Source organism: Pipistrellus kuhlii, unplaced genomic scaffold (assembly GCF_014108245.1).
Source record: "Pipistrellus kuhlii isolate mPipKuh1 unplaced genomic scaffold, mPipKuh1.p scaffold_m20_p_85, whole genome shotgun sequence".
Lineage (NCBI taxonomy): Eukaryota > Metazoa > Chordata > Mammalia > Chiroptera > Vespertilionidae > Pipistrellus > Pipistrellus kuhlii.
Window position 1 is genome coordinate 482,571 of NW_023425590.1, and position 26,919 is coordinate 509,489.

Genomic DNA, 26,919 nt, shown 5'->3' on the forward strand with positions numbered 1-26,919 from the left:
AGGAGAGCCGGGACCCGAGGCCAGGCCCGAGGACGCAGCCCCGGCAGGCCTGCCGCCAGCGCCCGGCCCGGCTCCCGCCATGAATGGCCGCATTCGGTCGCCGCCTTAGGGAGGCACCGGGCTCGCTCACCGAGGCTGGGAAAGACGCGCCTAGGCCTCCTCCAGTCCAGCTACCACCCCTCACGAAGGAGCCCGCCAACCGCGTTGCCCGGCAACTCAACAGCCACCTGAACCGGAACCGGAACCTTCCTCGGGCAGTGACCCCTTCCCGGCGTTCCGCGGGGCGGCGGAACCCCGCCCAGAGCCTTTCCCAGTTCCCCGGACCAATCCCAGCCGGCCGCTCTACCCTCCGGGGGAAGTCGTCTTCCCCCACGTTTCGCCTCTCTGCGGTGGAGCGTGACCCTGATGGACATCCACTCTCTCCAATCAGCTGGCAAAGCGGCTGCCGAGAGCCAATGGGAAGACCTTAGGATGAGGCTCAGGCGTAAGGACCACCTCCAACCTGTCGGGGCGGGGCGAGTGACGGGATTGGACGTTGTGAGCCAGCCGCCTCCAATCACAGAGAGCCGCTCGGCGCCGGCTCAATGAGGGCCCTCGGGGGGCGGGCCGGGCCGCGGAGGGGCGGGGAAAGGCTGCGGGCGGCGAGCCGCGGTCCCGGCCTCGGTAGAGGGTTCCGGCGGGCGTGCGGGATGAGCGGGTACCTGGGCCGGGCGGCGGCGGCTCTGCTCCGCTGGGGGCGCGGCGCGAGCGGCGGCGGCGGCCTGCGCGGCCCGGGCGTGCGGGCGGCGGGCTCGGGCGGCGGCGGCGGGGGCTCGGCGGAGCGGCTGGACGCGATGGTGAAGAAGGACAAGGTGGTGGTCTTCCTCAAGGGCACGCCGGAGCAGCCCCAGTGCGGCTTCAGCAACGCGGTGGTGCAGATCCTGCGGCTGCACGGCGTCAGCGACTACGCGGCCTACAACGTGCTGGACGACCCCCAGCTCCGGCAAGGTCAGGCCCCGCGCGCGGGGTCGGGGCGGCAGGCCCGGCCGCTCTGCGGGCGGGTCTGTCGGGGGTTTGAGCGGGGTCCTGGTGCATTAGGGGCCTGGGAGGGAACGGGAGTGACTTGGACAGGGTCTGAGGATCTGGGCTCCAGCACCGTGACCAGCTAGGGCGGTGGGGAGCGTCCCAGCGCCTCACGATCCTCGCGCGGAGCTGAAATCGGCGTTTCGGGGCGAGTTCTCTGGGGCTGCGTCCCGGGAGAGTGGTCAGCGGCCTGACTCCGGCTCTGCAGACGGGGGCCGTGGGATGGGGAGGGGTGCAGGGAGAACCTGGGGGATGGGCACTTTTTGGGGGGCCGGGTCCTTGGAGGACGCTGGCCTGTCTCGTGGACAGAGAAGGAGCTGGAGCATTCTGAAGTTGCTGGCGTCCTGAGGCTGGGTTCTCCTCCAGCTTCAAGGCTCGGGGTATTGGAGATCGTCCTGTGCTGCTGCCACAGGAAGCAGTTGCCACCGCCTTTGGGCTGGTCTGAGCTGGGGCCTGGGGGTGTGGGAGAAGGGGCATGCAGTCAGGCAGGGAGGGTTTGTGCGGGCTAGGGCTTGGGGAGGCTTGTCCCTCCAATGACTCCTGGTAGGACGTGTGACTTTCCACCGGCCCTCACTGCCATCAGCACCTTTTCTGCCTGCGGGTCTCCCAGGGTCTGCTTCTTGGCGCAGGCTGGTGGGGGCTGGTGGAGAAATGGGGAGGCTGGGCGGGTGCTTCCTGGAAGATGGCCTAGCTCCCTGCATTCCAGCATCAGGCTGGTGATGACCGAGTCCTGCCTCTCCCTGAGCTAGAGCTGGTGTGCAGGTACCGTGCTCCAGGAGGAGTGTCAGGTCTGCTGCTCACACGGGGAGTTCTGCATCCTGGTATTCTGTGTCTGTGATGGAGATGCCGCCTGTGAAATGCTCAGTCACAGTCAGGCTGACCCTGATGAGACAGGCGGCGTCCCGGTAGGCTTTGGGTCAGAGTCCTTCTGTGGTCAACTTTCTGATCTAGTTTCCAACAGGTGGTGGCGGTTAAAAACACAGCTGATATCATGCATGTCTGCACTGAGTGGCCAGATAATGATGATCTCTGAACACATAATAATCTGGCCGCTCAGTGTATATCCTATAGTAGGGGTGTCGAACTCAATCAGAGAAGGGGCCAAAATCTAAAATCCAGCCTAAATCGCGGGCCGAATGGTTTACTGAACAGTCATAAACTGTCATTGTGATGGAAACGCAGCGGAGTGCAGTGATGACAGCGCGGTGCGGGCCACATTGCAAGGCCTGGCGGGACGGATTTGGCCCGCGGGCCTTGTGTTTGACACATGTGTCCTATAGAATAAACGGCTAATATGCAAATTGTCCCCTGGAAGGGGAGTTCGACCAGCAGGCAGGCTGGCCAACCGCCCATGTCCCCTCCCCCTGGCCAGGCTGTCTGGACCCCACCCATGCGTGAATTCATGCATGGGTGGGGTCCAGACACACACACACACACACTGAGTGGCCAGATTATTATGTGTCCAGAGATCATCATAATGATCGGTGTATATATACATAGCGTTTTGGCCTCTGGAGAGTAGGGAGCATGCCTTTTGCCGCTGCCTGGGCTGTGCTTGTTGCTTACGCAGAGCAGGGTTTCAGTGAGTGTTTCAGTGAAGAAGCCAGAGCCTCTTGTGTTTATACTATCGCAAACCCTCTCCCCGGCTCTTACAAACATAGAAACATCTCAGCTTCTGCCAGTTCAGATCCCCATGGCATTCCTGGCTTTGGAAGCAGTGTCTTCTGAATGAATAAGCGTTATCCCAACGTGAGTGTTTCTTGAGCGTCTGAAAATACGTTCAGCCTTCCCAGTGTAGTGACAAGCCAATGGCCCGGCACACGTCAGAAGTCAGACAACAGGTGTCCGTGTTTGTGCGGTGGGTGTGTCGGGCGCAGAGAGGAGAGTTAGACAGCGTCCATTGCTCTGGGGAGTAACTGTCAGCGCCAGGCGGTGGGGGTGGCACAGCCGAGGGCCAGCTCGTCGCTCGGAGAATACCGTCTAGCCCTCTGTAAGGCCGAGGGGAACACATTGGTCTTCGGGGGCTGCAGTCTGTGCAGCTATCAGCTCGGCTGGTGCAGCATGAAAGCGTCAGGAATAAAGCATAAATGACTAGCATGGCTAAGTCCCAATAAAACTTTATCTACAAAAACAGGAAGTGGACTAGGTTTGGCGCAAAGGTTTAGAATAGAGGGGGGTGGAGGGGAGACGGACGTTCCAGACTGCCCTTTAAAGCCTGCAAAAGCATTGTCCCTGGCCCTGTGGGAGCTTAAGTCATTTCACCAGTCGTATGTTATTCCATCTTCAGAGCAAGTCTGAGGCACAGAGTCATTCCCACGTTACAGGCTTAGAGAGCAGCAGAGTTAGCCGAGGCCGCATGCCCAAGCTGGCCGGCCGAGACCCTCAGCTGATGGGTGCCACGCTCACTCCTGACCCTCAGCCGATGGGTGCCACGCTCACTCCTGACCCTCAGCCGATGGGTGCCGTGCTCACTCCTGACCCTCAGCCGATGGGTGCCACGCTCACTCCTGACCCTCAGCCGATGGGTGCCACGCTCACTCCTGACCCTCAGGCCGATGGGTGCCACGCTCACTCCTGACCCTCAGCCGATGGGTGCCACGCTCACTCCTGACCCTCAGGCCGATGGGTGCCACGCTCACTCCTGACCCTCAGCCGATGGGTGCCTCGCTCACTCCTGACCCTCAGCCGATGGGTGCCACGCTCACTCCTGACCCTCAGCTGATGGGTGCCACGCTCACTCCTGACCCTCAGCTGATGGGTGCCACGCTCACTCCTGACCCTCAGCCGATGGGTGCCACGCTCACTCCTGACCCTCAGCTGATGGGTGCCACGCTCACTCCTGACCCTCAGGCGATGGGTGCCGTGCTCACTCCTGACCTTCAGCCGATGGGTGCCATGGTCACTCCTGACCCTCAGCCGATGGGTGCCGTGCTCACTCCTGACCCTCAGCCGATGGGTGCCGTGCTCACTCGGCTTCGCTTTCCCTCTACTGAGGGTCTCCCTCTCCATGCTCTCAGCTCCGACCCTCTCAGGCCGTCCTGGCGCCCTCTCTGAGTCAGGCAAGATGGAGGAATAGGTGACATGACTTGCCCGGTTCCCAGAGCCAAGGAGGGAGGGAGTTAATCTGTAGACTCTGAAGCTCCGCAGAAACGCCAGGAAGAGAGGCCTGTGTGTATGGTCCTCTGAACCCTACTGTCCAACCAAGACCAGTGGTGTCCTGAAGTGGGAGGCTTTTGGAAAGTCCCTTTGGAAAGTTCTGAAAGGGAATTATCCAGTGCATTTTCTCCTCCTGGCTTGATGCTCGGAGTGTTAAATTTCGGGGGGGGGGGGGGGGGTGCGCGCAGTCGGTGTATACGAGACAGCCTCCTAACGCCCGACTCCTAATGTTTCCCTGTTACGTAGCTTTGCCATCAACACTTTCTGTCCCTGTCTACTATGATAGGGTGTCATTACAGTCCGTTCTTGGTATAGTGTTTGAGTTTTTCTAGAGTTTAGCTTTGATTCTGAGTAATTCCAAGTGGCATTTGTAAGAACTATCACTGTAGGCTGCAGTTTTGGAAGTTGAGGTGTGAGCGACCTTAGCCACGTTCAGACAGGTCCTGCTGACCCACCCGATGGGACGCTCACTGCCCGCGGGGAGCGGTGGTCTGTATGGGGGTCTCACCTCCCTCTCCCGCAGCGCAAGAACGGTTAGAGCATGCAGCCCCGGCTGTTCGGTGAGCGCCTGCCCTCTGCTCCCTCAGATTGTCCGATGAAATGACAAGAAATGAAACCCGCATTTCATGAGGACCAGTGTCATCCTAATACATTTAATTTAAGAAACATAAATAAAAATTGATAACAGCCAATACATAGCCCTTCGGTGTGAATGAATCACATTTATACCTTTTTTCTTTCTTGTTAGATGGGCAAACAATGTAATACTTGTTGGTGTGCCGCAGAGTTGCAGTAATTAGTTTGTGTGTGCATGAGGTGAGCAAGGTTGAAAATTGCTGCTCTGTAGGAATCGGATAGTCCTTAAATATGTAAACCTGTGATCAGACTTTAAAAATTGAAAATAGCGCGCTTTTTAAGAAAGATGCCTGTCACACTCGTTAATGTAAACACCAAAGCAGCAGGTAAGGTGGGTTTTGGTAAACTGTCAGCCGGTGGCCATGGCTGCTCTCGCAGGGCCTGCCGGGAGTCGGCCCCCGGCCGCTCAGTGTCGGATGCTCCGGGGCTGGGAACGCCCACTTCTTTGGTGGCTTGGGCGGTGGGGTTGTCCTGGTGGTGCAGCTTCTCTCCCTTCCAGTCAGGACGCATGGTCTGCAGCCCGATGGCCAGTGAGTGAGACAGGCCTCGGCTCTGGTCAGTGTGGTTTCGGAGAATACTCTGTGGAAGAAAGCCTGCCCGTTGCTCCGCAGCGCCCTCCGAGGGTCAGGTGTGCGGTGCTGGTGACCGTCAGGCGACCACCTTGTTTTCACTTTTGGTGTCAGAAGCTGGAGGCGCTCACCAAAGAAGCACAGTATATATCATCATGGAAGCTCAGTACTGCATGCTGCTAATTTAAAACGCAGGTATACCATGGGTATGAATGGTTCACGTACATGACATTTAAGGAAGTTTAGAAGAATTAGAAAGAAGTTCATACTTTAAACATTTCTTAATTCCCACACCCATCCTTCGTCATAAAGGAAAACATTGTAACTGGCATCGCTGTGGAAGGAGGACATTCTGGTCTTAGTGGGACTTGCCCTTCATTGTCCCCTCGAACCGCTTAGCTGTTTTTTGTTTGTTTTTTGACACTCAGTGACTCAGAAGTATGCTTTGCAGTTGCTAAGAGGATAGATCTTAGAAGTTCTCATCACACACATACACAGAAAGTTGTTGTGTGTGTGGTGACAGCTGGTGGACGTACAGCGTATGCGCACACCGCGCTGTGCACCTGACACTGTTACAGCGTCAGTGAGGAGAGCTCAGGGAGAAAGGCGTGAGCTTGACGGGGCCTGTGACCTGGCAACCACGTCTTCCCAGTGCGGCTGGGAGAGAGAGATAACCCCTCGGCCGCCGCGCCTTCCTAGCACGGCATTTAGGGCGGGTTGCTATTGGTTAGAAGGCAGTGATAGAACTCAAATTGGTCATTTTATTTGGAAAGCAAATGTTTGGTAATAAATGATAGGGTAAGAAGAACCAGTTCCTGTGTTTTTATTTTGTTTGCAAAATCTGTTGACTTCTGTTTTGTTTATTTTGTGCTCATTTTGACCATTTAAAAATAACTGCCTATATAAGTATAAAAAATGTCACATATACTCTATCATGATTATTATGCCATGCTTTTGACCATCCTCTGCTTTAACATAACCAGCACAGAAGTTTATTGCTTAGATATATTTTAAAAAGGCTATTTCATCTCAACATCTTCTATAAATATAAAAGCTTAAGTGACTGAATGACCGGTCGCAATGATGCACACTGACCCCCAGGGGGCAGACGCTCACACAGGTCCTGCCCCCTGGTGGTCAGTGCACTCCCACAGCGGGAGCGCAGATGCCCAGCTCATGGTAAGCTCAGCTGCGGTGGTGTGAGCCTCTCCAGCCTGCATGGCAGCAGGCTACCTACCGAGTGGAGGTGCGGTGCCCGGCCCCACACCACATCCCCTGGGGCCGTGGACGGCAAACTCCTTAGTCCACAGAGCCAAAGATCAATAGGGCAACGATTGACATTTCTTTTGAGAGCCACTTAAACTATATAGGTAGGTACATTGTTACTAACTTAATTAGGGGACTCCTCAGCTGGCCTTTGCTAAAAACTCAAGGAGTCAAAGAGCTGCATGTGGCTCGAGAGCCGCAGTTTGCTGACCACTGCCTTGGGGGATGTCAGACTGCCAGTTTCAGCCCATTGCCGCATGCAGGCCAGCTTGGGGTCCCGGATTGGGAGAGGGAGCAGGCCAGGCTGAGGGACTCACCAGTGCATGAATTAGTGCACTGGGCCTCTAGTATGAGTATAATGGTGAGGATGAATGGGAAAAGAATGGGTTTTGAAACCACATTTCCTCCTTACTGTGTCAAAACCGTCTCCTCATGGCTCGGAGCAGAATGGTTGCTGGCCACGCTGTCTGGCACCCGTGTGCTGCACGCTCCTGTCTCGTGACCAGTGGCCCTCGCCGGACGCCCTTCGTTAGCTCACCTGTGAGCTCTGGGGCCGGAGCGCCTGTCCCGGGCGCCCTCCGGGGCCGAGAGGATGAGGGATCCGCCTGCGCGTGGGAAAGGGCGTTTCTCCGGTCAGAGTTATACAGGCAGACACTGCCTGACATCGTAAGTGTCTGGTGACGTTCGCTCACGGGGCAGGTCCTCCTGGGAAGGGACTTGTGGCGTGGCTCCTAGTCGTGGTGTCTGGTGTGACGTCCACACCACGGCCGATCAGGTTCCTGCTGTCAGTCCGCCCGGGCCGGCCCCGGGAGCCGTACTCCGGTCCCGTCACAGCCCGGGGGAGGGCGCCAGGCCAGAGGCTCAGGGGCCACCTGGGCCGCACTGCCTCCCGGCGGGCTGGGTTCCAGCGGCCCCAGCTCTGGAGCGGAGCTCCTCAGCGAGCACTGGTCCGGGGCCGCCTGCCGGGCGGGTAAGAGCATCTGCCACGGGCAGTTCACTCTGACGTGCAGTGACCCGCTGTTCTCTCCCCGCAGGCATCAAAGACTACTCCAACTGGCCCACCATCCCGCAAGTGTACCTCAACGGCGAGTTTGTGGGGGGCTGTGACATCCTCCTGCAGATGCACCAGAACGGGGACCTGGTGGAGGAACTGAAAAAGCTGGGCATCCGCTCCGCCCTTTTGGACGAAAAGCAAGACCAGGACTCCAAGTGAGGCGCCGAGCAGAGCCGCGGCCGCTGGAGGGCGGCCCCGCCCGGAGCCTCCGCGTGCTGGCTGCCGGGCCGCCTGCCGTCCTCTGTCCGCGGCGCTGTGCGTGGCTGGTGTGCGGGTGCGGGCGGTGAGCCTCTAACCGCTCACTGTCATCGGCTCAGATCACCCTCTTGCTGTAAACGTTTCTTCTCATGTAGCCATTCGCTGTTTCTGACTCAGGTGTGAACCAGGAGCCCTGGGTCATTTCCCACGAATCCCCTGCCAGTGTGTCCGTCTGCACCTTTTGTAACTTGTTCTTTAAGGAAAAGGAGGGCGAGGGAGAGGACTTGGTAACGGGCTTGTTTTTCAGAATAAACCGCGGGGTATGCAATGTGTGAGCCGCTCATTCTGCCTCCGTGCCGGCTGTAGGGCCTCCGGAGGTGGGGGTCCCCCGTGAGAGCAGTGTGTTTTGCAGGTCACACCAGGGCACTGGGAGGAAGGCCGGGCGCCTGGGATCTCCCCGGCCACTGTCGCTCGCCGCCCAGCCAAGGTCTCGGCCTTGCCCTTTGCAAAGAACAGCGTCGGCACGTCCCTGGTGCCATCTGCGTGGACGCCAGGCTGGGCCCGCTGCAGTCCGGTCCTTGTCCATCATTGTGCCTTTTCTCAGGCCTGTCCTTGTGCCCCTGGGTTCATCCGGAAAGTGGGACGGTGAGGACTCACCAGCAGGCACATGAGCGCAGACACCTCCCTGCACTGAGGACTCGGCGGCTCGGCCAGTGGCTGACGGACTCAGCCAGTGAGTCCCTGGCCCAGTCGTCAGAACTCGGAGCTCAAGGGCTCGGCCCTGCGGGGCGGGCTTCTCCCTGGAAATCAATGACCCCTGTTCCGAGTGCCCAGCAGTCCCACCACGCGGACCACTGGCGGTGCTGGCCGCCAGGCTGAGCGCACAGTGAGAAATGAGGACACAGAGGGCCCCAGGCCCCTGTCATAGCAGACACACTGTCTGTTCACACCCACAGGGTCGCCTCCCTGAGGCCCAGTACCTGTTGTGACGTATTGGGTCCCTGTCACAACCTCCGAGGGCCCTGTTAGCAGACCCCTTAGACATAGGAGGAGCTGCACTGCCCGGTTTGGTTCAGTGCATAGCGCGCCGGCCTGCAGACTGAAGGGTCCCGCCCGGGGGAATTCTGGTTTCAGGCTCCACCCCGGTCCCTGGTCGGATTGGGTGCGGGAGGCAGCCAATCAATGAGTCTCTCTCACACCAATGTTTCTCTCTGCTCTCCCCATCCCTTCCACTCCCTCTAAGAATCAATGAAAAAATATCCCCAGGTGAGGATTAACAAGAAAAGAAATAGAAGAACTTATTTCGGGATCGTTTCTGTTTCGTAAGCATTCTTGGCAGAAATTGCATCCCACGCCTGTGAGCTCGGAGCCAGAGGTCTGCAGGAGTCCCGGGTTCATGGTCACGGCCCTGCCAGCAGGCGTCCCCCGGGAGCTGCCGGGACATCGCTGGCCTGTGGTTGTAAAGCGGCAGCAGCTGGCCTGGGAGCACTCCTGTGAACTTAGGAGCGAGCTGCCTAGCGAGCATGTGTCCTGCGGCCTGGTCCCTGCTGGCTGACAGGAATGACCTTGGCTTTGTTGAGGGAGTTTCAACCAGAGGCGAGCAGTCTGTCCTTGAGTCGCCGCCCACAGGGAAAAATGGGTTAGGTGCAAAGTCACAGAAACAGCTGATTTACATTTAAAAAGTTTAATTTTCCACTTAAGAATTGTTTAGTAAATCTCAAAATCGACCCGGAGTGATTGCTCAGATCCCGGCTAGCACCCAGAGGGGCGGAGGGTGTGGAGGGGGGAGAGCTGGGCCCGGAGGGGCGGAGGGTGTGGAGGGGCGGAGGGTGTGGGGGATGGAGGGGAGCTGGGCCCGGAGGGGGGGAGGGTGTGTGGGGCGGAGAGCTGGGCCCGAAAGGGGGGAGGGTGTGGAGGGGGGAGCTGGGCCCGGAGGGGTGGAGGGTGTGGAGGGGGTAGCTGGGCCCAGAGGGGGGGAGGGTGTGGAGGGGGGAGAGCTGGGCCCGGAGGGGCGGAGGGTGTGGGGGGGGAGAGCTGGGCCCGGAGGGGCGGAGGGTGTGGAGGGGGGAGAGCTGGGCCCGGAGCGGGGGGAGAGGGGGAGCTGGGCCCGGAGGGGCGGAGGGTGTGGAGGGGGAGAACTGGGCCCGGAGGGGCGGAGGCTGGGGGGGCGGGGGGAGAGCTGGGCCCAGTGCAGGCGGGGGAAGCTCAGAGCCCCCGGAGGCCTGGCCTTTGGCCTTGTCCGGGAGCCGCCAGAGCCTGGCCGCCCTCTGACGGTGTCCTGTGCACCCGGCCCCGGTCCCTCCAGCGGTTTGGCCTTGGGCTGGAGAGCGAGACTCTAAGTAAACAGCACCCACACCGCGGCCCAGGGCTCGGCTCCCCATTGGTGACAATTGGCGAGTGTTGTCACCCGCTGGCTGGCCCACAGGGGAGGTGGCGCAGCCCTGCTGGTCCCTTACCGTCTTTTGTGAAAAGCTGGGAGTTCCTCTGAGCTGGTCTTGGGGAGCCGGCCCCAGAAGGATCTCCAGGGGGCTGGGCTCGGAGCCCAGCACTCTCCTCTGGGAGGGGCCATCTGCAAACCCAGCGGCACCCGGCCGGCCTCATGGCCCGGGGACCCACACCCTCACACACCTCTGGGCTGGGACTGAACGGGGAAGACTTTCCCAAGGAAGCAGCACGGAGACTGGTGAGGGCACAGGTGTGCACCCGGCTTACTCACACACCCGAGTTTGCTCCTCAGAGCCTGCCTGCCCCAGACCCCGCCCCCCGCCCCAGAGCCCACCTGGGCCTACCCTTTGCAGAGAGACAGGTGCAAGCCCCTCTCCCTCCTCCCTGGAGCCTCAGAGCGGGGTTTCCGTCTGGGCTCAGCCTCCTCCTGGCTCGCATGTCCCTGGGGCGGCCTCTGACCTCTGTGCCGCACACAGGGCGGCCCTGCGGGGCGAGGGCTGCTTGGCGGGGTGCTGGGCACGCTGCTCCTCTTCATCGTCGTCTGTTTGACCGGCTGTTTCTGTTGAAGACGCCTGTGCTGACTCTGAGGTCGGCAGAGATGCTCACAGAAACCTGCTGTGAAGCAGGGCCTGGGCTTCACCTGGAACTAAGACCCCAGCGAACGGAATGCTGCGCAGCCAGAGATGGCTGTGTCCTCGCTTCCTCCCCTGCGTCTGGGAAACGCTTGGAGCACCGGCTACGCTGGGCAGAGCCCCTCACTCACATGGGCCTGGGCACCCGGCTCCTCCGGGCAGAGCCCCTCACTCACACGGGCCTGGGCACCCGGCCACGCTGGGCAGAGCCCCTCACTCACATGGGCCCGGGCACCCGGCTCCTCTGGGCAGAGCCCCTCACTCACATGGGCCTGGGCACCCGGCTCCTCTGGGCAGAGCCCCTCACTCACATGGGCCTGGGCACCCGGCTCCTCTGGGCAGAGCCCCTCACTCACATGGGCCTGGGCACCCGGCTCCTCTGGGCAGAGCCCCTCAGTCACATGGGCCTGGGCACCCGGCCACACTGGGCAGAGCCCCTCACTCACATGGGCCTGGGCACCCGGCTACGCTGGGCAGAGTCCCCTCACTCACATGGGCCTGGGCACCCGGCTCCTCTGGGCAGAGCCCCTCACTCACACGGGCCCGGGCACCCGGCCACGCTGGGCAGAGCCCCCTCACTCACATGGGCCTGGGCACCCGGCCACGCTGGGCAGAGCCCCCTCACTCACATGGGCCTGGGCACCCGGCCACGCTGGGCAGAGCCCCTCACTCACACGGGCCCGGGCACCCGGCTCCTCTGGGCAGAGCCCCTCACTCACATGGGCCTGGGCACCCGGCCACGCTGGGCAGAGCCCCTCACTCACATGGGCCTGGGCACCCGGCTCCTCTGGGCAGAGCCCCTCACTCACATGGGCCTGGCCCCCTCACTCACATGGGCCTGGGCACCCGGCTCCTCTGGGCAGAGCCCCTCACTCACACGGGCCTGGGCACCCGGCCACGCTGGGCAGAGCCCCCTCACTCACACGGGCCTGGGCACCCGGCTCCTCTGGGCAGAGCCCCCTCACTCACATGGGCCTGGGCACCCGGCCATGCTGGGCAGGGTTCCCACAAAGAACTTTTGAAAAAATTTTGTTAATTTAAACTTTAAAAAGTTCGGTTAAATTTTTTTAAGGTTTTGTACATTAATGGAATACTCAGTATATTCACTAGACAGCACAACCATCTTAAATATACACTGAGTGGCCAGGTTATGATGATCTCTGAATGCATAATAACCTGGCCACTCTGTGTGTGTGTGTGTGTGTATTAGAGGCTGGTGCATGAATTTGTGCACAGGTTGGGTCAGACCAGCCTGGCCAGGGGAAGGGGACATGGTCGGTTGGCCAGTCTGCTGGTTGAACTCCTGGTCAAGGGGACAATTTGCATATTAGCCTTTTATTATATAGGATATACTCTGAGTGGCCAGATTATTATGCGTTCAGAGTTTATAACAATCTGGCACTCAGTGTATATTAACATTAATTTAAAAGTTTGTCAATGAGAGTACTGAGGTAGGGAGAAGGGACACAGAGCTAAAAAAAAAAAAAAAAAAGAAAGAAAGAAAGAAAGAAAGAAAGAAAGAAAGAAAGAAAGAGTGAAAAATTGGCATATAAACCCAGGCAAGCAGCTCTGAGCCTACCCATGACCCTAGCTGCTACCCTATTCAGGTTACACATATGGGTTATAGACCATATCTACTTAGGAGTACCTACAGTGTGTGTGTGTGTGGGTGTGAGAGAGAGAGAGAGAGAGAGGGAGAGAGATGGTGTGGGTACCTTTTGCCAAAACAACTTCCTAAAGGGCAGAAGCTGTGTCTGTTGTGATAGCTGCTCAGCACATATTTATTGCATAATTAACAGCCGTTTCTGTTTGTTGTAAGTGGTGAGTGGATGAAGCTCTTGCCTATCTTACCTAATAACAGAGCAACGTGTAAATTGGCCATACCTCCGCTATGCCCACAGCCAATCAGTGAGTATGCAAATTAACCCAACGAAGATGTTGGGTCAATTTGCATATGCAGGTGAGGAGCAGCTGGGAGGCGGGACACCTGTTATGGGGGGAGGAGGTGGCGGCAGAGGGACTACAGGAGCAAGTCCTAAGAAGCACGGACTTGCCGGCTCCCTAGCAGGCCGGGAGCGGGCGGCGGGGAGTGAAGCCAGGGGAAGGAAGGCCTGTTCTTGCATGAATATCGGGCAATGGGCCCCTACTTCTTCAATAAAACCCCAGACAGTAAACATCAAGTTAGGTTTTTCTGGGTCTTTGCGCTGCTATTTCCCAATTGCTCTGGTTTTGCGATCGCAGTGTCACAGCACACGCAGCCAGCAGGTGGCGCTGTTGCTCCAGGACTGAGCGCCTCCACGTGAGGGTGCCTCCCCCAGGCTCCCTTCCCCTGTCACAGCCTGCGTGCACCCTCTCTGTGTATTCCGTCACCAGGCAGCACAATCCTGTCAGAAACGCCCAGCGTGCCTTAAGTCCATTTCCTCCTTTAACAGGCTAGGACTGGGTGGTTCTGCCTCTGCAAGCCGTCCAGGGCTCCAGGGCAATGGGGGTGAGAGAGTTGAGGGTTCAGGGCATGGAAGGATGGAAAGGAAGGAATTGAGCCGAAACCAGTTTGGCTCAGTGGATAGAGCGTCAGCCTGCGAACCGAAAGGTCCTGGGTTCGATTCCAGTCAAGGGCATGTATCTTGGTTGCAGCCACATCTCCAGTGGGGGGGTGTGCGGGAGGCAGCCGATCGATGTTTCTAGCTCCCTATCCCCCTCCCTTCTTCTCTGTAAAAAATCAATAAAATATATATATATTTTAAAAAGTGCTTCCTTTCCCAGCAGCATCAGCAAGCAGCACACAGAAATGAAAGATTAATAAATAAACAAACAAACAAATAAATAAATAAATAAGAAAGGAAGGAATTGAGAGGTGGAAGATCAGGATCAGAATCCTGGCTCACACTTCTCTCGGACTAGCCAGGTGTCTGAGCCTCAGTGTCCACATCTGTCAAATGGGCATAATCCTAGTGCCTCCTGCCAGGGAGAAGTCAGACACAGGTGATGAGGAGATGTTAATTCGCTGCTCTACGTGGAAACAACAATAGCAAAGGCAGAGATAGGGTTTATAGCTGAGACAGAGGAGAGGCGGAAGGGAGATGGTCAACTCCATTCTTTCTTAGGTGAGGGGCTGGGTCACCAGAGAGCAGCCAGGGCGGCCTTCCTGTGCCTGTCTGTCCCTGGTGGACCTCCGACTCCCGTGTTGCAGGCGGGCACCATTTCCCGTGTGGGGAGTGCCCAGGTCCTTCCTCCCTGGTGTGAAGAACAGGCGTGACGTGTGGTGTGCTGGAACATGGGACATGCCACGTGTGTCTTACATGTACAATGATTAGTCTTGTCTAAACCCTCTGCATCCAGTTGCTCAAACCAGACACCTTGCCTTCCTCCAGTGCCAACGGGCCTGCCAGCACCTGCCTGAGATCTCCAGAACTGGTCCTCCTCTCTCCACCCATCACCTTGTCCCGCCCCTGACGCACCTCGCCCATGTCCGCGCCGAGAGCCACATGCTGAGAGCCACACCCGCTCTCTCCGGCTGGAAAGCGGTCACTCACACGCCTTCTCGGCCCGAGTCCAGGTGTCGATGACGAGAGCTGAGCGGCGCCCTCACCTGAGGACCCAATGGGCCGGCGCCTGTGAGCACTCAGAGAGGGGCTTGTGAGCAGGTGGCATCACATGGCTGCCAGGTGACCCAGCCCCAGTGCCTCCGGGCTAGGAGCGGGAGTCAGGGAGAGCACGTATGGCAGATAGGATTCTATTCCTCTGCTTTAAAAGGAAGCACAGCCCAGCCCGTGCGGCTCAGCTGTTGAGCATTGATTGCCCCAGGAGCCAAGAGGTCGCTGGTTCACTTCCAGGTCAGAGCAGGGGGGGAGGGGACACAGGTGTGGGCTCCATCCCCAGTAGGGGGCGTGCAGGAGGCAGCCGATCAATGATGCTCTCTCACCATTGATGTTACTATCTCCTTCGGTGCTCTCTGAAATCAATAAACATATTTTTTAAAAAGGTATTTGGCCACATGATATGTGGAGGCGCACACTGACTCTCGATTCGCACTTCCACTGGCGAGGTGTCCCTTCCTCCCTTTTTAAAACCAGCTTTAGGAGTAACTCCTGTGTCTCTGTCCCCCTCTGAGGGCGGTGCCCAGAAATGACATGCCCTCGTTTCTGCGGCAATTGTCAGCCGCCTGTCCCCCTAATGGGCTCTCACTGTCTCCATGCTGTCTAAATCTCCTTGGGTTACAGCCAGGCCAAGGAGAGCAAACCCCGGGGCTTCCTGGAGGAGGTGGCAGCCACACCCCTTGACGGTGGAACGCAGGATGGACAGGCAGAGACGAGGCACGGGAGACGCGGGCGAGCTGCCCGCCAGAGGGGCTGCCAGGCAGGAGCAGCGCCCGGGCCCAGCGCCGGGAAGGACAGTCAGTCGTGGTCAGGAAGGTCAGAAGGGCAGCTGGGGTCAGGCTCCCGGTGAGACGCTGGTTCAAAGCTACCATTTTCATTTCCAATTTGCAAAGCTTTCGTGTGAGCCACTGAAAGATGCACCAGGCTCTCAGAGTCCTTGGAATAGTCAGAAATCAGCATTTCTCTGCCTTCCATCCCGTCAAATGAGGCAGATCCAAGATGCCCGGAAATAATAGAATTAGCTCTCCTGTCTTATGGGCCAGGAGGTTATAAAAAGCCAGCCCGCTCAGCTAACATTCAGCTGCTGCCAAAGCATTAAAAAAAGACCATCTAGCCCTAGCTGGTTTGGCTCTGTGGACAGAGTGTAGGCCCGCGGACTGAAGGGTCCCGGGTTCAACTCAAGGGCACAGACCCTGGTTGTGGGCCCCCTCCCAGTGTGGGGCATGCTAGAGGCAGCCGATCAATGGCTCTCTCCCATCATCGATGTTTCTGTCTCTCTCTCCCTCTCTCTTCCTCTCTGAAATCAATAAAAAACAAAGGTACTTTTTAAACGACTATTGTAAGGAGTGCCTGCTCGGAGCTAGACATTTTGCATCTGTTACATGTGAGTCACGCACCCGAGGCAGGCGCACGGGCCACAGGCTGTTCTAAAGATGGTGCTCAGGAGCCTACCCTCCTTTCCCAAAGCCCCAGGGCGGGTGGGGACAGAGGGGGCGTCTGCGGCCTCTCCTGCCCCAGAGGAAGCACCCGCCACCGTCTCAGAAACTCTGCTGCTGCCCTAACCGGTTTGGCTTGGTGGATGGGGCATTGGCCTGCAGACTCAGGGGTCCCAGGTTCGATTCCGGTCAAGGGCATGTACCTTGGTTGCGGGCACATCCCCAGTAGGGGTTGTGCAGGAGGTAGCTGATGGATGTTTCTCTCTCATCGATGTTTCTAACTCTCTATCCCTCTCTCTTCCTCTCTGTAAAAAATCAATAAAATATATTTTTAAAAAAGAAAGAAAAAAACACTGAAGCAGCGCCCTCTGCAGAGTCACTCCTCACCCTCCCTCCCGGTGCCTCCTGCTCTGGGGGAGCCGGGGAAGTGGCCCCGGGAGCAGGTGGGGGAGCCGGGGCCTGTGGCCGGGACAGTGTGTGAAGCTCACGCCCGGGGACGCGTCGCTTACAACGCGAGACGCGTGCGCCCAGCTTGCCTGCCAGAGCCGGCGGCCTTCCCATGGCTCAGGCCTCCGCCTCGGGGCCGCGCTGGCACGGCTCTCGGAATCCGACGATGAATGAGACACCCCGTGGTGCCCTCGGAGAGTCTGCATGGTCACTGCGGTACAGTCCCACCCGGGGGCTACGGAGCCGCCCGAAAGTCACTCCGAGGGGGGATAGAAACGGAGGAGATGGGCGCCGGGGGACGTGCCCCCACAGCCCTGACTCCGATCCGTCCTCCAGGTGGCCAGCGGGAGCAGGAGGGTTTGGCTCCACCCCCAGCTCCATCCTGAGAACAGCACCTGCTCCTGGGCCCCGGCTTCCCACCCACCGCAGGGCCTGGCCACGCAGGCCACGCTCCTAACCGCGTGGACACGTGGCTGGGACCATCCCACCCTCAGAGGCTCCCCTGCTGACCTCCCTCCCCCCGTGGTGCCACACGTGGCCATGTTTTTTTGTTTGTTTGTTTTTTTAAAATATATTTTATTGATTTTGTACAGAGAGGAAGGGAGAGAGATAGAGAGATAGAAATATCGATGAGAGAGAGTCATCGATCAGCTGCCTCTTGCAAATCCCCAATGGGGGATATGCCCACAACCAAGGTCCATGCCCTTGACCGGAATCGAACCCGGGACCCTTCAGTCCCCAAGACTCTTCTATCCATTGAGCCAAACCGGTCTCGGCGTGGCTGTGGTGTGAGGGGCTCAGTAGACACCTCTCTTCCCCAGGGTGAGTCCAGCAGATGGAGAACAAAATGTTGCCTCTAAGCAATCATGTATCCAATAGTTTTATTCATTTTCTTTTCTTTTTTATATATTTTATTGATATTTCACAGAGAGGAAGGGAGAGGGATAGAAGTTAGAAACATCAATGAGAGAGAAACATGAATCAGCTGCCTCCTGCACACTCCTCACTGGGGATGTGCCTGCAACTGAGGTACATGCCCTTGATGGGAATCGAACCTGGGACCCTTCAGTCCGCAGACCAATGCTCTATCCACAGAGCCAAACTGGTCAGGGCATTTTATTCGTTTCCTGCTGCATAACCAATAACCTCCAAAGCTCAGCTGCTTACAACAAAAACCCTTCGTAACTGGGCCCCGGCCAGGCCCCGGAGTCTGCATACTGGGCAGGGGACGCGGAGGTGTAACCTCTGAGGTCCGTCATTTCCTTTCTAGTGAAGTGTGTGGTGTGGCTCCTGTGTTTCTTTGTAAAAACATTGTATTAATAGGTTAATATTTCGCCCCTGCACTTCTTTATAAGTTCGCTTGTTGTAAAAAGCCCTCATTTATAAGACACAGAAGGCAGAGGGAGGGCTGGTTGTGAACCCCCATCTCTCGGTAAACCTCTCGGGGGCCTGGAGTCGGTCCTGGCAGCCCAGCCACTAGACCATACGCACCCTTCCTCCACAGCTGTTGATCTCTGCACATTTCCATTGCATCGTCTCTTTCCTTCTCAGCCGGAGGTGTACTAGAACTCCGTGCTCGTGTCTCCGGGCCACCGGGGACTTGAACCAACAGAAAGCATTCTCCCCCGTCAGGAGCCGGAAGTCCCAAACCAGGGTGTCTGCGGGCCGCCCCGTCGGCGGGCTCTCAGGAGGAACACTTCCTGGCCTTTCCAGCTCCGGGCCATGCCCCGTGTTCCTTAGCTCGGAGCCGCCATCACCCCAAATGTGAGCAGTCCCTACTCCCAGGTGGCTGAGGATGACACGGGAGGAATAAATACAGGAGCTGTGTCCAGGGTTGGCTGGACGCAGGATAAAATTCTTAGCAGTATTGGCGGTTTTCCCCTCTTTACTGATTTTGAGAGAGAGAGAGAGAGAGAGAGAGAGAGAGAGAGAGAGAGAGGAAAGGAGAAGGATAGAGAAATAGAAACACCAATGAGAGAGAAACACCATGGACCGGCTCCCTCCTGCACACCCCCTACTGGAGATGGAGCCATAACTCGGACAGACGCCCTGACAGGGAATCGAACCGGTGATCTCTGGGTTCCTGGGTGGATGCTCAGCTGCTAAGCCACACCCGGCGGCAGCATTGGTTATTTTCATCGCTGTCGCCCTGTTGTCATGGCCCCTCCACTACAGGCCCCCTGAGGAGGCACCGGTGGCACGGAAATGCCAGAGCTAAAGCAACAAGACAGCGCCAGGCCGGAGACAGCTATTGGCTCCGACACGGGCAGGCGTATGGAGCCCATTAGCGTTAATTTAATTACCGAGGAGTAATTAGGTGTTAATCTAGGCCACTCTTCCCTCTCAATGTGAGAATCCACACCAAGAGTGAACTTTGCTAAGAAAAACTCAGAAACCAGACAAAACCTCCAGCCAGTTGGGAACTGCACACACACACACACACACACACACACACACACACACACATACCCCGCTCCCCTGCAGCGCCCCTGGGAGGCGGGACCCTGCGCTGGATCCTGTCCCCATGTGCCCGTCACCATTCCATAAAGGGCCTTCGGGGGCCTGCTGCTTGGTCTTCACGATGATGGTTTTGCTGTCCTTGCCGTGTAGGTAATGACTGTTTCCCTAGACCAGTGGTCGGCAAACTCGTTAGTCATCAGAGCCAAATATCAACAGCACAACTTCTGACATTTCTTTGAAGATCCAAAATTTTTTAAACTTAAACTTCTTCTAACACCACTTCTCCCAAATAGACTCACCCAGACCGTGGCATTTGGTGGAAGAGTCACACTCAAGGTTTCCAAGGAGCCGCATGTGGCTCTGGAGCCGCAGTTTGCCGACCACGGCCCCAGAGGACCCTCCTGCGGACAGCGAGCCCCCGTCCTAGAGACCCGGGCAGGTGTGGGCGCGGTGGGCTCTGGGCCTGGGGAGACACGTTGGTCCCAGGCGACCTTGTCTTCCCCGCTACCTGCGGTGAGGGGTCATCGCCGCCTCCCCCGCCGCCCTCGGAGGACAGACCAGCCTGGTCACGTCCCCAGCAGAATGTCAGCAACAGCTCACTTTCCAGGTGGTTCCAGACGCGTCATGGGCCTCCTGGCGCTATTTTTATTACCGCCCGATATTTCCATTCCCTCCGCGGCTGCGGGGATGGGAATGCTTCCCAGTGACGCACACGCGGGCAGAGTTTGGGGAGCGTGTTGGTGTCGCTCGACATCCTTCCCGCCTGCCCTGCCCTTGAACTCTCCTCCCCAAGCCCTGCCTATTCGTGAAGGCACCGTCACTCCAGCCCCCCAACCCCCAGCCCCACTGAAGTGGGAGCCCCTCTGAGCTTCCCGGTTTGTCTGAACCTTGGGGAGGGCAGGGAGCTGTCCCTCTGGCGGTGCTGAAAGCTCTCCAAGGTCAGAAGGTCAGGCGCCCTCTTGCAGGAGAGCACGGCAGGGAGACAGAGCAGCTGGTGCGGGAAGAGGGGGTGTCCTTGGGGCTCGCCCTCTGGCCAGTCACTTCGTGAGTGAGGATGGAAAAAGAGAATATAGGTCCACCCGCCACCCTCCTACTGGCGCCTAATCCCACTGTCAGGAGTCGTGGGAGACACAGCCAGGAGGGCCAGCCCGCAGGCAGAAGGAGGGGCACACAGGATGGACTGGCCCCTGTTTTCTCCCAGTTGGACAGTCTGTGGGAGGAAGAGAGGAGGGAAGGAGAGGAAGGCAGGGAGCCGGAGGCAGGGACAGGCCAGGCGAGAGGAGGGAAGGCGGGAGGTGGAAGCGGAAAGGGAGGCGGTGGAGCGTAGGACCAGGGACGCACAGGCAGGGTCTGTGGCTGGACCTGGGGCCTGGGCCGTCCTCGGTGGAGGCTTGGCCCGGGCTGATCTGCAGGGCGCAGAGGAGGCCGTGGTGTGGGGGGGACGTGGGCAGAGCTGGTCTGTCCTCCTCGGGGGACGGGGGACGGGGGGTCCTCTAGGGCCATGGTCGGCAAACTGAAACACTGTCTCCATTAAACACCAACTCCCCAGCCCCCCCCCCCCCCCTGCACCCAGTTCTATTCTCCGTCTCTGTGGGTTGGTCTGCTCTGGGCCCTCAGGAAGAGGAATACACAGCGTTTGTCTTGTGAGCACCATGTCCTCCAGGCTGGTCCGTGGCGCAGCAGGGGGCAGAGGTCCCTCCTTCTAAAGGCGGAATGATGTCCCTTGTCTGTCTGTACCACATGTTTACCTACTCACTCATTCGTTATTGGCTTTTAGAGGCAGAGGAAGGGAGAGGGAGAGAGAGGGGCATTGGTCAGCTGCCTCCTGCACGCCCCTCCTGGGGGTGGAGCCTGCAGCCCTTCAGTGCACAGGACAAGGCCAACCAATGGCCACACCAGCCTGTGTCACTCTCTCACTCACTCACTCATGATTAAGTTTTGAAATAACCTTTTTATTTTGGAATGAGAGGCCTGATGCATGAAATTCATGCGGGGGGGGGGGGGGGGTTGTCCCTCAGCCCAGCCTGCACCCTCTCTAATCTGGGACCCCTTGAGGGATGTCCATCTGCCCTCTCACAACCCAGGACTGCTGGCTCCCAACTACTCGCCTGCATGCCTTTCTGATGCCCCTAACCACTTCTGCCTGCCAGCTTGATCACCCCCTAACCACTCCCTGCTAGCCTGTTTGCCCCCAACTTCCCTCCTCTGCCAGCCTGGTCACCCCTAAATGCCCTCTCTTGCAGGCTTGGTCCCTCTCAACTGCCTTCCCGTAAAGGCCTGGTCTCTCCCAACTGCCCTCCCCTGCTGGCCATCTTGTGACAGCCATCTTGTGTCCATATAGGGGCAGGATCTTTGACCACATGGGGGCAGCTATCTTGATCTTGTGTGTTGGAGTGATGATCAACCTGCATATTATTCTTTTATTAAATAGGATAGAGGCCTGATACCTGGGTGGGGGCCAGCTGGTTCGCCCTGATGGGTGTCCCAGATCAGGGTGGGGATTCCCTTGGGTGGCCTGGGCGAGGGGCCTGTGGTGGTTTGCAGGACAGCCACACACCCTGGCAACCCAAGCGGAGGCCCTGGGATCTGGGACTTATTTACCTTCTACAATCGGAACTTTGTAGCCTGGAGCGGAGCCTGGGCCCGCCAGGGTGTGTGGAGAGCTTGGCTCCTTCCATTGCCAGGGAAACACAAGCCACCCTCCTGCTCTCTGTGGCTGCAGCCTTCTCAGTTGGGGTTAATTTGCATAGTCACTCTGATTGGCTGGTGGGCCTGACTGATGGGCGTGGCTTGTGGATATAGTGGAGTGATGATTAATTTGCATATTACTCTTTTATTAGATAGGATAATTTAGATTTACAGACAGCTACAAAGGTTGTGCAGCATCCCACACACTCCTGCCCAGGCTCCACCCCCTGCTGGCATCTTACACTAATTAGCACAGCACGGGCTCAGAACCGAGGACTCACGGCGCAGGCTGCGGGGAACTGAGCTTCATCTGATTTCCGAGGGGACGGGCGGAGGGGAGCACACGGCCAGGGCAGGTCTTGCCTGTAGGACCCCTCTCCCAGGGTCTGCTCAGGTTTGGACAGCAGCCTCCCCTCCCTCCCCCTTCCTTCCCAGCCCCTCTTCCAAGATGAAGCACCCGTCCCTCCAGTTAGTTCCCATGGAGAGGCACTCTGGCACCTTCCTCCTCAGTGTTTCACTTTAAAAGCCGCCAAATCTGCCCTGAGGAGCCGTGGACGAGTCTTCAAGAACATCCTGCTTTCCCCTCCGTAGGGGGCCTTCTCTCTGGAGGCTGTGGACGGACTTGGGAGCGAAAGCGCCTGGCTTGGTGGAACTCTCAGGGTGGCCGGCTGGGCCCTCCCCCTCTCCGAGCCTCAGTTTCCCCGCCGGTAAGACCTGAGGTCTGCTGCTGCCCGCGCTCTCATAGCTCGGGGCCGAGGGTTTTCTTAAAGACGCCCATGACCTCCCGCCAGAGCTGCTGGCAGTCCGAGCGAAGTGGGGGGATGTCCTTTCACGCAAACGCCGGTGCGGCCTCGTCCTGGCTGACACGCACATTCCTGTTGGAATGTAAAGATAGTGCATGTGGTTCAACACCCCGGTGACCTGGCTCCGCACCACTGCAATGGGGCCCACATACAGGGGCAAGATGGGGCCCTGGCCCCTAACACCAGCTGGGGGGCCGTGGGGGGAGACTGCAGACTTGGAGTCAGAGACTTGAGGGTGTGCATGTGTGTGTGCGTGTGTGCGTGTGCGTGTGCGTGCATGTGCGTGTGCGTGTGTGTGTGTGTGTGTGTGTGTGTGTGATGCCCAGCCTGCTGTCACTCTGGGTGGTTGTGGGCCGTGTGATAAAAGCTCACATGCTCCCTGCCATGCCTCCCTAGAGTGCGGGCTGTGGGGAGACCCTGGTGTTCGGACCCAGAGGCCTGCGGTTTCCTCTGGGCTCTTGTGTGGACCCCTGGCTTGTGCTGTGAGGACCCAGGAGCAGCCTCTGGAGGGGCCGGAGGGTGCCTGCCGCCTGCCACAGTGCATTTCCTGACCAGCGTGGCAGCCGTGGCAGCGGGACATGGGGCACATGTCCTCGAACATCTGCAGGGGCATCCCACATGGTCTCCCCCGGCTGAACCTGCAGTGCCAGGGGCCGCGTCCTTCCCAGTCTCCGTGGGAGTGCGGGCAGCATCAGCACCCACCCAGGCTCACCCCTCCCCTCTGCCTTGGGAGAGGGTGTCCCAGGACTGGTCCCCAGGTGGGAGGTCCCCTGCAGGAGGCGTGTTGGGGGCGGGAGGGAGGCAGGCGGGACAGAGGTGAGAGCTGCTGAGGGATGCATTTTCCAGGACGAAGCTGCTGGAACAAGGATGTCAGACTCAAAGGCTACCACGGCCAAATAAGCAAGTTTTAAATGTATGTGGTCGCAAAAAGACAAAAGCTTCCATTTTCATAGAAACGTAGGTTTATTTCAACAGAGACATGCTGAATACAAAGGGCTGACATAAATGAGTGATCGTTAACTTAAAACAATAGAACACTTTAATAAAAATTAATATTTTTTTCTTGAACATAACTTAGCAGACACTGAATAACTGCACAAATTAATAAGTGTAATGCAAATAAACCTATTTTTCTTGTTCTCCAAAAGCGAAATATTCCCTGTTGCGCACACCAACTAAGTCAGTCCAAGACTGATGACCTGGCCATCGGCCGCTAAAATATTCGCTGCTGGTGTTAGTGGAGAGAAATGGTGTGCCTGCGAGTAAGGGAAATAAATGCAACACGATTATAACAATCGGTCATCAGCGAACATTGTAGTTCGTCATTTTCTTTTTCTTTTTTTTTAAAAAATATATTTTATTGATTTTGTACAGAGAGGAAGGGAGAGAGATAGAGAGTTAGAAACATCGATGAGAGAGAGTCATCGATCAGCTGCCTCTTGCACACCCCCTACTGGGGATGTGCCCGCAACCAAGGTACATGCCCTTGACCGGAATCGAACCTGGGACCTTTCAGTCCCCAAGCCAACGTTCTATCCATTGAGCCAAACAGGTTTCGGCTCACTTTCATTCTGTTTGCTCAGGAAGCGGGTGAGGGGACAACCGGAGGGGCCCAACCCAGGCTCATAGGCGAGGAGAGCAGGGCAGGACCCTGAGGGTGGGGAGAATGAGTAGGAGAAGGGGGCGGGGAAGGCCTTCCAGCAAGAGGGGACACATGAAGGGGACAGACCCCAGCAGCTTGGCGTTGCTGGAAGGGGGAGTGCAAAGCAGGGAGAGGAGGGAGTTGGAGCTGCCAGGGCGGCAGCAGCCAGATTATAAAAGGCCTTACCTGTTGGGTGAAGGAGATTGAGGTCTATCCTCCAGAGGAAGGGAGCCCTGGAAGGGCTGCCGCTGGCCAGGGTGCTGATTTGTGTTCGGCATGTGGCTGGGCAGCTGCCATGTGGGGACAGCCCACAACCCAGTTCCAACGCGATGGCCGAGCGGTTCTCCATGCCAGGCACACTCTAGGGTGGGCAGAGGGTGGCACAGGCCGCCCGGAACTCCTGCTGCCACGGACTTGACATGGAGTGCGGGAGGCAGGCAGCAAACACATACATGTCCCGTATCTCGGGGAGACTGAGTGTCACAGAGAAAAAGAAATAACAGAAAAGGGAGAGTCCAGCAGGCATGCGGACAGTGTGTGTCCTTTAAAAAAATTTTTATTGGATCTAGAGAGGAAAGGAGAGGGAGAGGGAGAGACAGACATAGATGTTTGAGGAACATTGCTGCCTCCTGCACGCCAGCAAGCCGGTGCCCCAACCCCTGAATCAAACTAGCGGCCTCTCTCTGCCTGGATGGTTAACAAACGATGAGCCCAGCTTGGCAGCCGTGAAGCAGGTGATGGTGATGGCGGACCGGCTGGGGCAGGGTGCTCCTGTTTTGAGGGAGGTGATGGCGGATCACTGCAGAGAGGAGGCGAGCACATGAAGGAGGGCCGCGCAGGAGCCTGCCCACTCAGGGAGGCATGCCTCCCCTTGCTCCTCGGGCTGCTGTCTGAGGGCTGACAGCGCACACTAGCCCTCCAAGGACCCATCAGGAGTTTACAGCAGAGAGAACAGGGAGTGGGCCCTGGGGACAGTGGCTGTCAGGACTGGGACAGCCCCCGGCTTCCCACACGGCACCCGGTGTGCTCCGGGATGTACACTGATCACCCCAGATCCCGACAGCGAGGGCCCCGCCCATCAGGAACCCGGTCTGCTCGCTTGTCAGCAGACCACAGAGGCTGTGGGCGCGGAGGGCACCTGAGGGTGTTTAGTCCCATGTCTTCCTCAGGGAGGGGGAAACCGAGGCCTGGGGGAGCCGTGACTTGCCCAGGACCAGGGAGGGGGAAGCAGAGCAGGACCAGGGCCAGGTCCTGTGCCTCCAGGCCCGGGGTGGGGGGTTGAGGGGGCCTTGCCCGGAGCCCCCACCCTCCCAGCCTCCCTGGGTGTCTCTCCGGTTCCTGCAGGCCCAGCAGCGGACCCGGGCTCGCAGCCACCAGCCTCGTTGCTGGGAAGCCCGTCCCGCTGGCTCCCTGGCTCGGAAGGAGGACGCGGCCGGTGGCAGGTGGCAGGGCCCTGTGCTTCCTGAGCGGGGGAGGGAACGTGGGACCCTGGGGGCAGCAGAGTCTGTTGCTGCACATTTTTAATCTCCTAATGGCGCTGGGATGGTGGGAGCCCCATGGCGGGCGCTGTAGGTTTGGATTTAAATAGAAGGAGAGAGAAGCCAAAGGAATTCGAGGGCATTTGAAAGGCGAGCGCCGTGCCAAGCACGCTGCCAGAGCATGCCAATGGGAACCACGGGAGGGAGTGCGGGGGCGGCAGGGTGCCGAGCCTGGAATAGACATTAATCATCCGAGTGAGGTGGCCACGGGGCGGGAGCGGTGCGAGGGGGCTCTGCTCAGCCCGCCCAGGTGCCACCAGCCCTACCTGCCCCTTCTCTCAGGAACCTGGCACTAGGCCACCTTCCTGGGGTGGGCTCCGGAGGTGACATCACAGGATCACAACACACCAGCAGCCAGCCAGCACAGCTCAGTGGTTGAGCGTCAACCTAGGAACCAGGAGGTCCCGGGTTGTGGGCTCGATCTGTATAGGGGCATGCAGGAGGCAGCCGATCCATGTGCTCTCATCACTGATGTCTCTCTCTCTCTCTCCGTCCCTCCTCTCTGAAATCAATAGGACATACACTGAAAGCACATGCACACCTTAAGCTCCTCCTGGACAGCTCGAGCTGCATTCTGAGGATGCTCTCGTGGTCCCTGGCCTTCACCGGCAGAGGCAGGCACGTCTGGGTGCTTTGCAGACACACGAGCGCCTGGGACAGCACCACAGACGGGTCTGAGGAGACCCAGGGGTCGTCCCTCCCGCCAACACCCAGAAATGGTCCCGATGCGGACAAGGGGTGAGGCCCGCCTTTTTGGTAAAGCAGGCGAAGGGCCTCCGTGGCCTCCTAGGCACAAGAGGGAAGCGCCCGGCCTGCCCACTGCACCAGAGCCGGGGACACGGCCCAGCGGCCTTTGGGGAAAGCCACAGAGGCAGTGAGGGGGGCAGGCGCAGGGGTCCACACCAGCCGGGGCCCAGCTGCTGCTTTTTAAGGCGAGTGCTTTGCGTGTCATGGGTGTCATCTAGCCAGCCTCATTGAAGGATGTTGGATAACAAGCCCAACTTCTGAGGGGTTTAGGGGGGACCCCAGATGTCAGGAGCAGCAGCGCCCTCTCTGGCACAGGTTCTCAGAGAGAAGTCTTTCCCTCTGTCTGGGCGGGGCTAATGGACCAGCCGCGGGGGATGGAGCAGAGGCCTCCTGGTTCAGGGTGTGGTCACCCCGCCCTCCACTGTCAGCTGGGAGCCCCCTCGCCTCCAAGCACCTGAGGCCTCAGGTACGAACAGACAGGTGCAATTTCTCCAGACCCTCGCCCGTCTCTGGGAGATCCAGGGAGAGAATGCGGTCCGCAGGG

At 58.4% G+C, this 26,919-nt stretch overlaps 1 protein-coding gene across 1 annotated transcript; it reads left to right on the plus strand.

The window, feature by feature from the left end:
* Positions 1-636: 636 nt before the first annotated feature.
* GLRX5 (glutaredoxin 5) lies at positions 637-24,939 on the plus strand. The gene is made up of 5 exons (XM_036425819.2): positions 637-987; positions 7,724-7,910; positions 7,949-7,955; positions 20,301-20,305; positions 24,920-24,939. The coding sequence occupies exons 1-2, from the start codon at positions 690-692 to the stop codon at positions 7,900-7,902; spliced, it is 477 nt and encodes a 158-aa protein (XP_036281712.1). The 5' UTR covers positions 637-689; the 3' UTR covers positions 7,903-7,910; positions 7,949-7,955; positions 20,301-20,305; positions 24,920-24,939.
* The last annotated feature ends 1,980 nt before the right edge of the window (positions 24,940-26,919 follow it).